The 14410-nt window shown below is 39.2% G+C and overlaps 1 protein-coding gene across 1 annotated transcript in view; it reads left to right on the top strand.

The window, feature by feature from the left end:
- LOC125235125 (interference hedgehog) overlaps positions 1 to 14410 on the top strand; it is a 142815-nt gene that overhangs the window by 89267 nt on the left and 39138 nt on the right. Inside the window, exons 9-12 of the mRNA XM_048141559.1 lie at positions 3402 to 3529; positions 4099 to 4192; positions 5037 to 5140; positions 13729 to 13847. Coding sequence (XP_047997516.1) covers positions 3402 to 3529; positions 4099 to 4192; positions 5037 to 5140; positions 13729 to 13847 — 445 coding nt within the window. The remainder of the gene's footprint in view (positions 1 to 3401; positions 3530 to 4098; positions 4193 to 5036; positions 5141 to 13728; positions 13848 to 14410) is intronic.

Here is a 14410-nt window from a genome sequence, read left to right as displayed (position 1 = left end):
GACGTGTTTGGGCTCATTCTTTTCAGAATCACGAGCTGATTCGATCCCGACCATAAAAAAATTTCGGGAAATCACTTTTTTGCCGCGGTATTATATTCATTGAGATAAATTCCGTCCACAAACTATGTCAAGAGTTTCTTCTATTAACATACACCAAAATCTGAATTTGATAACGCCAACTAACTTACTACTAATTCGTTTCAGAAAGGCAACGCTGATCTGAGAAACCTAATTTTAGCGTTCAGAATGGCTTTGTTCTTAGAAATATGTGAGCACGTTTGCGTTCAGAGTGCGAGGAAATTTAATTCACGTTTTGGATTGTCTCTTCACTTTATGTTGCAATGCGCTTTCAAGTAATTTGAATAGTTTTTGAATAGTACATATTTAGCACTATATGTATTTAATTACGTATTTAGATACTATATAGGTATTAATGAAATGTACTTAATCAAATCCATACTTTAATATTATAAATGGGAAAGTGTGTGTGTCTGTTTGTTTGTCTGTCTTTCACGGCAAAACGGAGCGACGAATTGACGTGATTTAATTGATTTTTAAGTGGAAATAGTTGAAAGGATGGAGACTGGATGAGATCTAGACGCTACCAGCCCTGTTCCTCGCCTTGTTATTGCCTGTTTGCCCCACCCAACCATACGCAGGCTGGCCCCGACTCCAAAAATAATTGGCTCGTTTATAATTTTGATGTTTAGATTATTGCAATCCGATAAGAAATCTCAATTCAAAAGTTTATTATTTTTTGCTTTTTAGTTTCTCCGTGTTTTCTAACGCGCTTATTTTTGAAGGCGGTTTTTTTAAAACGTTTATTTATTTCTTGATTTTTAGTGGTTCCTATTGATATTATAAGTATCAGTCCGAATATGCGTACAGTAGTGAAAAAGAATTATCCTTGAACTCCTAACCATTGAGGAGTTGACCTTCCATCATCAGCTCAGCCACATACAATTATTACCATCAGACGTAAATACTGGTGTACCTTTGAAAAATATACTATTAAAAACATTACATGTGCCTATAACATTTGAAGAGTTCCCTCGATTTCTCCAAAATCCCATCATCAGACCCCGTAGATGTAGATGTAGATGTAGTGTAGGGACGCCCGGCCGGATACAGGCGGGCTGTCGATCGCTGATGCGTTCATTCAGCCCAATTCCCTGGAGTTGGAGCTGCAGGTTACTGTCCTGGCTGCCCTCCCACACTTCTCTCCTCAAATCTTCTTGTTTTCCTGCAGAACAGAAGGAAATCTTTAAGTTCGACATCCTTGACTGAACTGTCTCTACCGAATGTATCATATCGCGGTGCCGCATACGTGATACATTCTGCTAATAAGTGCAAGCTTGTCTCCTCCTTACCACAGTGTGGACAGGATTCGTCACTACTGATACCTATTATCCTCATGTGTCTGTTGAGAGGGTTGTGCCCCGTTATAATACCGGTCAACATTCTTAAACTGTTCTTACCCAGTTTCAGAAGATACCTGGTTCTCCTTTGGTCTCTACCTTCTATCATCATCTTCGTTTGTCTACAACTGGTCTCTTTTTCCCAGTTTCTTTGTGCTTCCAGCTCTTTCATCTTTTCAATGACTCCTTTCGAGACGTCAGCTGACATCGGTAGAGCCGGTTCCGGACCCAAGAATTCCATCTCCGCCCCCGCCCTTGCCAACTAGTCCGCTTTCTCATTACCTGTGACTCCCTGGTGTCCCGGTATCCACGCAACCGTTACACTTCTTTGCTTGCTTATCGAGTTGAGCTCCTCCCTACATTCTTTCACCAGGGACGAGGTCACCGATGTTCTCTTCAGAGCCTTTAGTGCCACTTGACTGTCGGTGTATATTACCACGGCTCCATCTTGTTTATCGTTCTCTTTTATAATACGTGCACAGCGCGCTATTGCACATACTCTGCTTGGAACACGCTAGTGTATCTCCCTAGTGGTATTGATACCTTTTCTCCTAGTTTCGGAATTAATATTTCCGCCCCTGCTAACTTTGTAGAGCTTCTTCTAGAGCCATCTGTGAAGCATATAGTCGGGTGCACGACCTCCTACCTTCCAGTTGTCTCTTTCTTCTATATGTACCCTGTACTTCTTGTCGAAAATCTCCTCCCTCTTTATGAGGTCATTATTGGCGATCATCATTTCTAGTTTTGATAGTGCCTCTCTTTGTATCAGCGCATATCTCTTGTCCACGCAGCTTCCTCTCCATTCCTTACATGCTTTCATTCTGTACCACTGTTCCATGGCTCTCTTTTCTGCCTCAATCCAAAGGGGCTTTAAGCCTAGCAGCACCTCCATAGCATGTGTCGGGGTGGTCCTCATAGCCCCCGTCGTCATGAGGCAAGCTAGTCTTTGTACTTTTGTCAGATTCTTCCGATATTCTCCAATATGGGTCCTGTGCCACCAGATCACGGCCCCATATTGCCCCAGATCACGGCACCCTGGGTAAGATTATAGCCTTGTAAATCCAGTGGATCATTCCCGGCTTCAGTCCCCAATTCTTCCCTACTGCCCTTTTTGCATTGGCACAGCGTTCTTATGGCCTTAGCTGTCTGCTCTCTGATATGAGTCTTGTATCTGAGTGAACTGTCGAGAGTAATACCCAAATATTTGAACTCTTCTACCATTTCTAATTCTACACCCTCTATTCTTATGGGTTCCATCTCTTTTTTCCTCTTGTTAGTGAACAACACTAGCTTTGTTTTCGACGGATTGAGATCCAGTCCTCTCCCTCTACACCATCCCAGTACCTGCCTGAGACCTGTTACCATTATGTTCCTCATGACACTGAGGACCATACCTCTCACCAGTAGCACTCCATCATCAGAGTAAGCCTGCATGTATAAGCCTCCCCTGTTGAGTTCTCTTACCATAGAATCCAGAAGTAGACACCACATCTGGGGTGACAAGCATCTTCCCTGCGGGAACCCCCTCCTGGGACTAATCGTCTTCGTTATGCCTCCCAACATCAGACCCCGACTTGGTACCAATGGGACCATCTCGGGGCTATACCCGTTCGATTAAAAAAAAATTTGAAAATCGGTTCACGATTCTCGGAGATATCAAGTAACATACATAAAAAAAAATCCAGTCGAATTGAGAAGCTCTTCCATTTTTTGAAGTCGGTTAAAAATGGCATCGATTTTGACAGCCTCGCCGCTGGTGCAAATATTATTTTACGCCGTACAGTCAACAACACAGCTGTGAATACAGACAAAGTGCCAAAAAATATGTATACTTCTGTATTCTTCTGTACATTAAGCCTGCATATTTTTGGCACTTTGTCTGTATTCCCAGCTGTGTTGTTGACTGTACTCAAGCCTTGCAGAGGTATCTTGGCCTGACTCCTACTGAAAAAGAGCCTGAACACAGAATTTGTGTTTATCTAGGTTCGGAGCTGCGTTTCGCCCGCGTGGAGAAGAAGCACGCAGGCGCGCTGCAATGTTTCGCGTGCAACGCGCTCGGCTGCGCGCACGACGCGGTGCTGCTTACGGTCGTGCCTGTACAGATCTCACAGGTGAGTTCAGCAGGGGTACAAACTTTACAAGTTGGAGTCTAAAGCTGTGTACAGATTATGAGCGGCAATCACTCGAACATTGGATCGCGCGGCAGCAGCACGAAATGGAGATGGCGTTTCCGCGCGCGATCCTATGTTCGACTGATTGCCCCCATAAATAATCTGTACACAGCGTCAAAGTGTAACACAGTTTCGGAGCGTTCGGCGGGGCCGGGCGGGCGATCTTGCATACTATCTATGTAGCGTCGACTCAGGACACTTGTTTGAGCTACAATTGTTTGACATGCACACCGCACCGCCCCGCCGCACGACCAATAACAGCGTGCCCAATAATACCTACCCGATGAGCTAATGGATGCAGGATGCAAGACGCTTCTTATATGCGTTGTTCAACGTTTCTCAATAAATTGTATTGTAATTATATAATGTTGTACATTATTGCAATAAATAAATAAATTTTATTAGCGACATAGTTGCACCTCCGGTGGAACGCATAGTTAATTGTCATCACCAGATCGCCAAAGACAATTTTTTTCCGAGTTTATTCATAATAATGTTTTATCTTGTAGGAATACTCAGCGGACAGCGCGAAGGCAGCACATATTGCATACCAGCAGCCAAAAAACAAACACAACAATCGAAAGAATCCTAAGAAAAAAGCCAGTAAGTACCCAGTTTAGATTTTACGGCTAGGTACATACAATACTGGTTAACAAATTCTATATACTTATAGAAAGACGAGTTGTATTTTTTTGTTTGGAAAAATATCGGTCATTAAGAACTTTATAATAGGTACCTAATCACTATTCTTGTCACATGTCAAAACAAATAATAGGAAGTGGTAAGGGATGCCACACATGTGTTCAGTAGGTAATTAAATTTATTTTTTTAATTATTCGATAACCATATAAGAGTTAAGACGCTAGTTTCTGAGAGAAATCAATTGTATTTGAGTGAATCAACTTTTCTTTGCCAGCAAAATTACGCATACTCGTACTTCGACTACATGTGGTCAGAAAATTTAATTTGTATTTAGTGTAATTAATTTATACTTATTGTATTAAAAACAGGTATACAAGCTATGCAATACATCATATTTTTATAGGATTTGCTATTTTATTACTTTATTTCGAGCAGTGACCCAGTACGGACATAGCTGTCCCTCACTTTTGTATGAAAAAAGTGTCTCTTCCACTGGGTCACATATAGATTTAATTGTAAATGTTTTTTTTTTAATTATTCCTTAATGTAAAATAAAAATAAGGATCTTTATTCACGATGGCCAGGTTAAAACTCACAAAAGTAGAGCTAATAATAAGTATGGGCAATTCTTGCAAAAAGCAAGAAAAAGTTGATTCACCCATTTGACATAAAGAACCTTCCCTTCACTTCAAGTTAACGGAATTCAATACAACACAGTTTTAGAGTGGGCCTATGGAGTCGGTAAGTCGGATCAATACTATCAAATTTAGCTTTTAAAGCCAATATAAAGTATATTTGTTTGCAGAAATGGTGCCACCTTCGCGACCGACTGTGACGCGCATGTCAGACGAAAGCGTCATGGTATCCTGGTCCAACTCCAGCTCCGGGATGCCGATACGGATCTTCAAGGTAAACATATCATTAACGCGTTCCGGGTGATAGTAGGACTGCCTTGCTTCTGTAGCGCATCAGGAATGTTTTCTGAGGCGCGCGTTGATTGCTTTCAGACGACCTTGCGCAAGTGCGTCGCATCCCTGGTGCGCCGGGTGCGGGACAGCCCCAATGTCATCCTGAGAATGATAGCGGATAAGCCTGATTGTCCGCTATTGCTACACTGTGCGGGACTACATTCCCCTTTGACCACCATACAGTGGTAGCTCTGTAGGTTACTATATATGTAAATATTTAGATTTAGGCTCCTACTAACCCTTAGTTAATTGTCATTTTCTTCCATGTATGTACTAACAAAATATGTGTCTCTGTTACACGAAATAAATAAATAATATATATATACTACACCTCATTAACACGTTGATTGCCATATCACGCGACGTCGCGTAATGCAGCCCATTAGTTCGTTTTCACATTATCCGAGCCGATATCGGATGTCGGAAGGATTTCAAAGGCAAAAATCAAAGATGGCGGCTTAAATGTTATAGGATAACGGTTCTACATTCGATATCGGTTCGGATAATGTGAAAACGCACTTACTCTGTGGCCGATGACGCTACGTTAACTTAGGTTTTACAGTACTTCAGGCTTTTACAGTGACATAAAATTAAATAGAACTCGTGTCGATTTAAAACACTTCTTTCGGTCGAGTTTTAATCGGCACTCGCTACAGTCGCTACTATATAGGTACTCAACACTAGCGGCGCTAGCCATGTCAGCTGCAATGCTGAGTGGAGACCATTTCGGCCTCACATCTTTATTACTACTTTTTACTTTGTATTCGCCCTATGTGTTACATGTATTGATGTGTTGTCTGAATAAGTTATTTCTATTCTAATTTCCTCCACGTGTCGTCGCACCGTAAGAGGTTTTTCAGTACGAGTAGGTACATACTTAAGACGATACAGGAGGGGTCAATTTTCCATACAAACGCTCTCGACTATTTATTTCCTCCCTGGTTTTCGAAGATAGAGCAATGATTTTTTTCAACACAGATTATTATTATTTTAATCTGTGTCGGACCGTTTTGATTTTTTTGATATTCTTATTTTTAAAGAAGCTAGAGTCCATGAAAAATTTCCAAAAACGGTGTTATGGATTATGGCACAATAAAACCGGCCAAGTGCGAGTTGGACTCGCCCACCGAGGGTTCCGTACAAACTTTCAATGGTTAAAATAATCATACTACTTATACTCATATTCATTTATTCATATTTGTAACGCCATTTTACACGTCAAGATTTGATTTAAAAAAATAATATTTATACAGCAATAATACTTAGAGAATAAATAGACAGAAGATTGAAATTAAAAAAAGTTAGGCAATATTCACATAAAAAATGCACAAAAATATTTTTCTAATTAGGTAATAAAAAAATTGTCATTAGTGTAGAACCCGCTCGACCAGCCAATTTTTTAAGCGATAGGTACTTAAAGTTCGACACACTAGGCGCTTCAACCACATATTGCGGCAATTTATTATAGACGGCAGGGTCCATTACATGTGTTAATTTGACCGTAAATTGGATTTCGCCAATTTACGGTCGATACCTACTAACTTTCCGGCATTTCGAATGTTGTACTTGGAACACATGTTGTTAGTTTTGTCACAGAATATATTATGTATAATAGTACAAGTACAGAAGGCTCCTTTGATGTTCACAAAATGACGCCATTCTAAATTCTTACCTACATTAACAAACGGACCGCACGCGAGCAACCAACATTGAATTTTTCCCCTCACTAGCTCGGAAACACGTGTTTTGTCCTTTAATACCAGCGGGTAAAAACGCATTTTACCCACTAGTGAGTGGGTAAAGTAATTTGACCTTGAATAAATTCAAATGAACTGCTTTAAAATTGATAAAAGTAGGTGAATCTAGTAATAAAGATCATTTACCACCTGTGGAACTACTGGAAGCAGTGATAAACGCATTTCTTGCGTTGTAGTTTTCTCGCTTCAGTGAGGGGAAAAGTTTTGTGTTACACTCGGGTGCAAATGTATTTTACTTCTCGTGTGTTAAAAAACTCGCAAGTTCAGGATTCTATAAATAACTCGCAAGTTCATGCATGATTCTTCAAATAACTATTATACAAATAACTATTATTGCGCCGCGCGAAGGTCGTCGCCAATGAATGGGCCGCGAACTCGCGGCCGCTGACATGTACTTGTAGCGCGGCGATAGAATCGCGGAGTGAGCCGCCCCTGGTTTTGTATGCTGCCAAGTTCTCTCTTACATAAATGGCTACCTGCATGATAACTTTTGCAGGCAGTGTAATGAGTGTAAAGCTAGAAACATACTACGCGGACGTCCGTCGTAAATCGACCGCGACCGCGACCGCGACCGAACAGTGTGCACGGAACAAAACATCCAGCGAGCCAGATTTCGAACGGACGTCCATGCGCTCAAGGCCACGTCCACGTCCGTCGACCGATAGTTTGCACGGTTAAGTGTATATTCATTGTCCAGATCCCCGTCCGCGGTCGATTTACGACGGACGTCCGCGTAGTGTGTTCCTAGCTTAAGGATTCTTATTTTTTAAAGAGTTCTTTGGCCGGAGTGTCTACTGTCTACAGGTACCTGAGCAACGATCCTGACAGCTCGTTTCTGAAAGCGAAAGACCCTCTCCCATTCAGGACAACATCCCCAAACCAGACCTCCGCAACGTACTGTATTAATGAATGGACAGTGGCGAAATAGCATGTCCGGGCTACTTCTGGAGCCACAGACTTTGCAACTCGACCTAAGGCAAAGCACGCACTGCCCCGACTACCACACGGTTTATCTACTTGCTGGTCCCATTTTAAGCCCTGATCAATCTTTAAACCTAGGAAAGTAGTCGTGGATGCCTGTTCAAGTATTTTCCCATTAACTATCAACGGCGTGGTCATGCGGCCCGAAAGATTAAAATGCACAAAGTGTAATTAAAATGTTGGCAGCCTGTATCGCAACTGGAGGACCTACGGAAGTAATTAGGACAATAGATTCTTCCTCCTTCCTCCTTCCTTCCTTCCTCCTCCTTCCTTCGGTCCTTTGAGTCGTCGGCACCCAGGCCCCTTCTAAGTACAGGTTTGTACAAGTTTCTAATGAGTCGACTCGGCAACGCACATGTGCCACTCCTTGAGTGGCAGGCGTCCATATGTAACAGTGACCGCTTTCCATCAGGCGGACCGTATGCATGTTTGCCACCTACGTGGTACAAAAAAAAATCTCGACGAATTCACCTTAAACATTAAAAACTAAATCAAAATCGATTGATTCGTTCGGGAGCTATGATGCCAGACAGACATGTCAAGCGTCAAACCTATTATTATTATAACATTCCTTCGTTTTTGCGTTGGTGGTTAAAAACAAGAAACTTCCTTCAAAACTATAATAAAACACAACTTTCTATGAAAATCGGTAAAGTGCGAGTCGGATTTCGACATTTCCATACAAAAAGGTCATGAGCGCCTAACGACATGTGATAGCAACGTACACTAGATTTGTACTTTAAAGATTTTGCGTATATTTTGGAAACTATAAGAGATAGAGCAAATAGACTTCAGATTTTGGTTGTCGGTGGCACAATTTTTTTGTTTTCGTATATATACATCATTTTTTGGACCTATTAGGGCAATATTATGGTCAGTGCAGTTCTAAACAGTCTTAAGCGCCTCTTTTTTAGTAGGAACTTAAGTCATTTTGGCAAATGATTAAAATTTTTAACAATTTCTAAACAGAAATGAATTTCTTTCTACCTGTCCATGGCGCTCACAAAATTTCAAAACATTTAGTAAGTACTTGCAGCGGCAGTGAGTGAAAATCTCAATTTGAGTTTTTTTCTCTTAAGTCCGACTTACGCTTGACTGTAGATTTCTAATAGGTTTTCCTGTAATCTACAGGTAGAGGGCTACCTCGTGTATTTTTTTGAAAATTTTACGCTAAGTAGTTTCGGAGATAAGGGGGGGGGGAATGGTCATTTTTCTTAAATAACTTCTAAATTACCAAAATAAAAACTATAAAAAAAATATATTTGAAATGCTTATAAAATGCTCTTTCATTTGATATGTATCACAATATAGTTCTAATAACTTTGATTTTTAATTTTCAATTTTACCCCCCAAAAGTGCCCCTTATGATTAAATTTCGTTTAATTTCATTTAATTATACTGCATGTCCGTCTTTGGGCCACAGGTTTACATACGTGTGCCAAATTTCAAGTAAATCGGTCCAGTAGTTTCAGAGAAATCGGCTGTGACAGAGGGACAGACAGACACGCGAGTGATCCTATAAGGGTTCCGTTTTTCCTCTTTGAGGTACGGAACCCTAAAAAAGGTGTGGTATTCAAAATTGGTAAAAATAAACTAAACGGTCCGACACAGATTATTTCATTGTTATTCATATTCTCAAATTTCGTTACGATTGATTAAGTTTTGAAGGAGGAAACAGTCGAGAGCGGAACCTCGATTTTAAAGATTTTTTCGCAATATCTTTTAACTGAGTTGTTCTGAATGGATATTTTTTTTCGATAAATCTAGTTGTTAACACTAGTTAACACATTACCACATTGAAAGGGGCCCCACTTTCCATTTCAGCATTTTCGCTCCTGTAGCGTCTTAATGTCCCTTTGGAATTTCGACATGACCAGAAATGCACAGCTTTGCGAATTAGCGCGGACATAAAGCACTGTATGTACTTCAAACTAATATCATCGCCCATCGGCCACGTTTGTAGATTGTTTGCTCGCTTTGACAGAGAATGCTCTGTTAATATTCTGATCTATTGGATTGGATGGGAAAATCAACCAGAAATCACAATTCTCAGTACTGAGGGATAAATTTGTGAAACATGCACATAGTCGATACGGAATACAGGTACATGTACCACAGTTAACAGGATATGAAACATGCACGGAACCCGTCAATGTTTGACTTTAACAAACACAGCCCTTTATACCGAGTCTAGTTTGGTCAAAGGACTTCAGGGTACTCAGTATCAATGGATTTGGCCTAACACTATAGATATTGGTTGTAATGTAATGAAACCTTGGCTACTCCATGACTACGTGAAACAGATCTTATTTTTAATTAAAGCTTATTCAGTGTGTAAATCGAATATGTGCGAAACTCTTAACGATGGTTAGTATAGGAATAGGACATAAGAAATGCAAATATATAACTTTTACTTACAATATTATATTCATATAAGGTAAAATACCCCATAATGGACGGTGATGCCATTATGGACAAAAAAAAACAAATCCTTAAAAATAAGTATCTAAAATTAGTTTCTAAAAACTGACGGCTATGTACCATAAACTAGAGTTGTAGAGCTGCTTCATTTTGAAGTTTCAATGAATTCGGTTATTTCTGAAGGATTTAGCGACAAGATGAAATTCACCAGTTACCTGAAAAAAATATCAAGACGAATTCTTAGTAATGTTGCTAAGAGAGTTGAGTTCATGTATAAAATAATAAAAAAATAATACGCGGTGTAAACTTGAATGCGTTTTACTTACTGCATTAAGCATGAGATAAGGTATAAAACATACTAGTTTGTTGCTCCAAAGATATAAAGAAATGGCGTTATTTTGCGAGTGTCCATTACTGGAACCGAAAAACTGCGTACCTCCTATGATGGACAAGGAACAATTTACAAAACCAAAATTTACAAGAAACAATCCTATGTTAAAATAACCCAAACTAATTGTATTTATGGTATATAAAATTGACTCATTGAGTATCAGTTGACTTTAAAAGTAAAATTTTAAACTTATTTCACTGTCCATAGTGGGGGATCCATTACTGGAGAACTGCCGTTCATAATTGGAGAAAAAACACCTAGTTTTAATTTGTTAACTATAAAGAAAACAATAAGAGTATCTATTCTGCAATACGCTTGAAATGTAAAAAAACCGGCCAAGAGCGTGTCGGGCCACGCTCAGTGTAGGGTTCCGTAGTTTTTCGTATTTTTCTCAAAAACTACTGAACCTATCAAGTTCAAAACAATTTTCCTAGAAAGTATTTATAAAGTTCTACTTTTGTGATTTTTTTCATATTTTTTAAACATATGGTTCAAAAGTTAGAGGGGGGGACGCACTTTTTTTTCCTTTAGGAGCGATTATTTCCGAAAATATTAATATTATCAAAAAACGGTCTTAGTAAACCCTTATTCATTTTTAAATACCTATCCAACAATATATCACACGTTGGGGTTGGAATGAAAAAAAATATCAGCCCCCACTTTACATGTAGGGGGGGTACCCTAATAAAACATTTTTTCCATTTTTTATTTTTGCACTTTGTTGGCGTGATTGATATACGTATTGGTACCAAATTTCAGCTTTCTAGTGCTTACGGTTACTGAGATTATCCGCGGACGGACGGACGGACGGACGGACGGACGGACGGACGGACAGACAGACATGGCGAAACTATAAGGGTTCCTAGTTGACTACGGAACCCTAAAAAGGATAAGACATTCAAGATTTAACACGCTTAGCGGTAGAATTTTTACATTTATCAGTGAAATATCAAAAACAGGCGAAAAATTTTCTTAAACTGTCCATGATTGGGTCCGTTACCTTAAGTTACACATAAACTTGAATGAGTTTTACTTACTGCATTAACCATGAGATAAGGTATAAAACATGCTAGTTCGTTACTCCAAAGATATAAAGAAATAGTGTTATTTTGCGAGTGTCCATAACTGGAACCAGAAAACTGCATACCTCCTATGATGGACAAGGAACAATTTACGAAACCAAAATTTACAAGAAACAATCCTGTGTTAAAATAACGCAAACTAATTTTATTTGGGGTATATAAAATTGACTCATTGAGTATCAGTTGGCTTCAAAAGTAAAATTTTAAACTTATTTCACTGTCCATAATGGGGGATTCATTACTATACGCTTAAAATGTAAAAGAATTATAGGATATTCCAGATTTAAACACGCTTAGCGGTAGAATTTTTACATTTATCAGTGAAATATCAAAAACAGGCGATTTTTTTTCTTAAACTGTCCATGATTGGGTCCGTTACCGCTTATAGCATATTACACTATTAAACAATAAAATTGAGTTACTTAGAATTGAATTTATAATTTTACCCATACAAAATAATTCATCCCCCAATGTAGGTAATACAAATACACTTTTAAAAAGTTTACAGTTACTTTTAAAAACTCCTATCGTGTATGTAATGGCAACATGAAATGCTGAGATTTTTTTCAAAAATTCATTGTGGGGTGATAATTAAGAGTAATTTTTTTTAAGTTACTCTTAATTATGAACTAAATATAAACACCTTTTAATTCATTATAACTCGGATAAATTCAATCTGTGGTTTAATTTATCACCCGTATAAGGCTTACACACTGTATACGAGTACTGCTGAAATTGCAAGTATAATTTAGTTGTGGTATCATTCGGTATGGCCTGACGGAAGATCAGCGTTGGCCGCCCAGGCTAACACCATGCTGAGTCAGGACCATCTTCGTGGCAAAGATGTGTAAGTACCTTCTTACCTTTTAGTGATGTTACGTGGGTAAATAATTTTTTGTTGTTGATCTGTATTTATGTGTAGTTTTTTTTTTGCCATGAATTAAAATATTTCTATTTCTAGTTCGCGTCATCCACGATGATGCCCAGACAATAAATATAATAATATCCGATATTTTTAAATTAAAGGAAAAATCGGAGCGGTATTACATATTTTTAAATTAAAGGGAAAATCACAGAACTTAATTTAGATAGAAGAAACAAATTCATATATAGTATAGGGGCCGAGCGTGTCAAATTTTGTACTGAAGTTGATTCTTGCCTGTAATTTTAAATATGTCTCAGGCTCTTGATTGTTCATAATTTTTGTGTTGTTGCAATTGAATATCACGTAACATGGCATTTTTTATGTTTTGGTTGACTTCAACTTACAAAAATTGACGCCAGAAAGCTGCAAGCTGCGAGTAAAGACGGACAACTCAGTGGATTTCACTGAGTTCATTTGACACGCTAAGTAGATACGTTTGCTTGATCTATGGTATATATGAAATCTGTGGGGAAAATGGAAAAATTCACACCTCCGGCAGGACTCGAACCTGCCATCACGATCACGGTGGCCTCCGTGGCGCAGTTGGAAGCGTGATGGCCCCGGCAAGGCCAGAGGTCGCAGGTTCGAGTCCTGCCGGAGGTGTGAATTTTACCATTTTCCCTTTAATTTAAAAATATGTAATACCGCTCGCAGACGTTTCTGCATGATAAAAAACAAATTTAATAATATCCGCTTAAAAAGTTGTTTTTTTTTTACTGGAATTGTCAGAAATGTCGTAGATCACATGTACTCGTAATTGTCGCCCGAGGCAAAGCCGAGGTCAAGAAACATGTGATCTGAGGCTTTCTTATTTACTGGCCAAGGTGTATATAATATTTTTCGCCAGGAAGCGGCAACTTCGTTTAGCGCAGCGGCCCAAAATTTGATGCTTTCCGGCCGAAGGACAGAAACAAATATTGTTTTACCTTTTCTGACTACATTTTAAGCAGTATGTTTCTTTGTTACTGTTAGGTCCAATACCGGGAAGTGACGAACTCGAGCAACGGGCCGTGGCACACCGCGAACTCCGACATACCGCCCTACATACACTCATTCGAAGTGGATGGCCTCATCCCTGACAGATATTATAAGTAAGTAGCATGGAGCGTGGTCTGATATGGTGACTGCTGTCACTCAAATAATGAAAATCATAATATTGGGTTGGTAAGAAAGTAATGAGCGAATCATAACCAATATTGTAATTTTTATTTAATTTATTATTTTAATCATTTATCAAAAATATAACGGCCTTCGTTATCTACTACTTGTCTCCATCGTTCTGGTAAAGAATGAATAGCATCGGCGAAGAAGTTCTTAGGTTTAGATTCAAAAAACTCAGCTATGTAATGTACTGTCGTAGATGGGCTTGATCATCGAACTTTTTTTCATTCAAGGCATTACTTAGCGATCTGAACAATGCGTAATCCATAGGTGCCAAGTCTGGAGAGTACGGTGGATGAGGTATCACTTTCCAACCTAGCTCCAATAGCTTTAGCCTAGTCACTTTTGCAATGTGTGGGCGAGCATTGTCGTGTAAGAAAAAAACTTTAGCATGCTGTGGACGATTCTGACAGATTTTTTGGTTTAAATTTTCAAGCTGATTACAGTATACTGATGCGGTAACAGTCATTCCACTTGGTAGGAGTTCCCAGTG

The sequence above is a fragment of the Leguminivora glycinivorella genome, chromosome 17 (genome assembly GCF_023078275.1).
Source record: "Leguminivora glycinivorella isolate SPB_JAAS2020 chromosome 17, LegGlyc_1.1, whole genome shotgun sequence".
Classification (NCBI taxonomy): domain Eukaryota; kingdom Metazoa; phylum Arthropoda; class Insecta; order Lepidoptera; family Tortricidae; genus Leguminivora; species Leguminivora glycinivorella.
The sequence above is the reverse complement of the archived record's forward strand: the minus strand, read 5'-3'. Positions and strand labels throughout refer to the sequence as shown.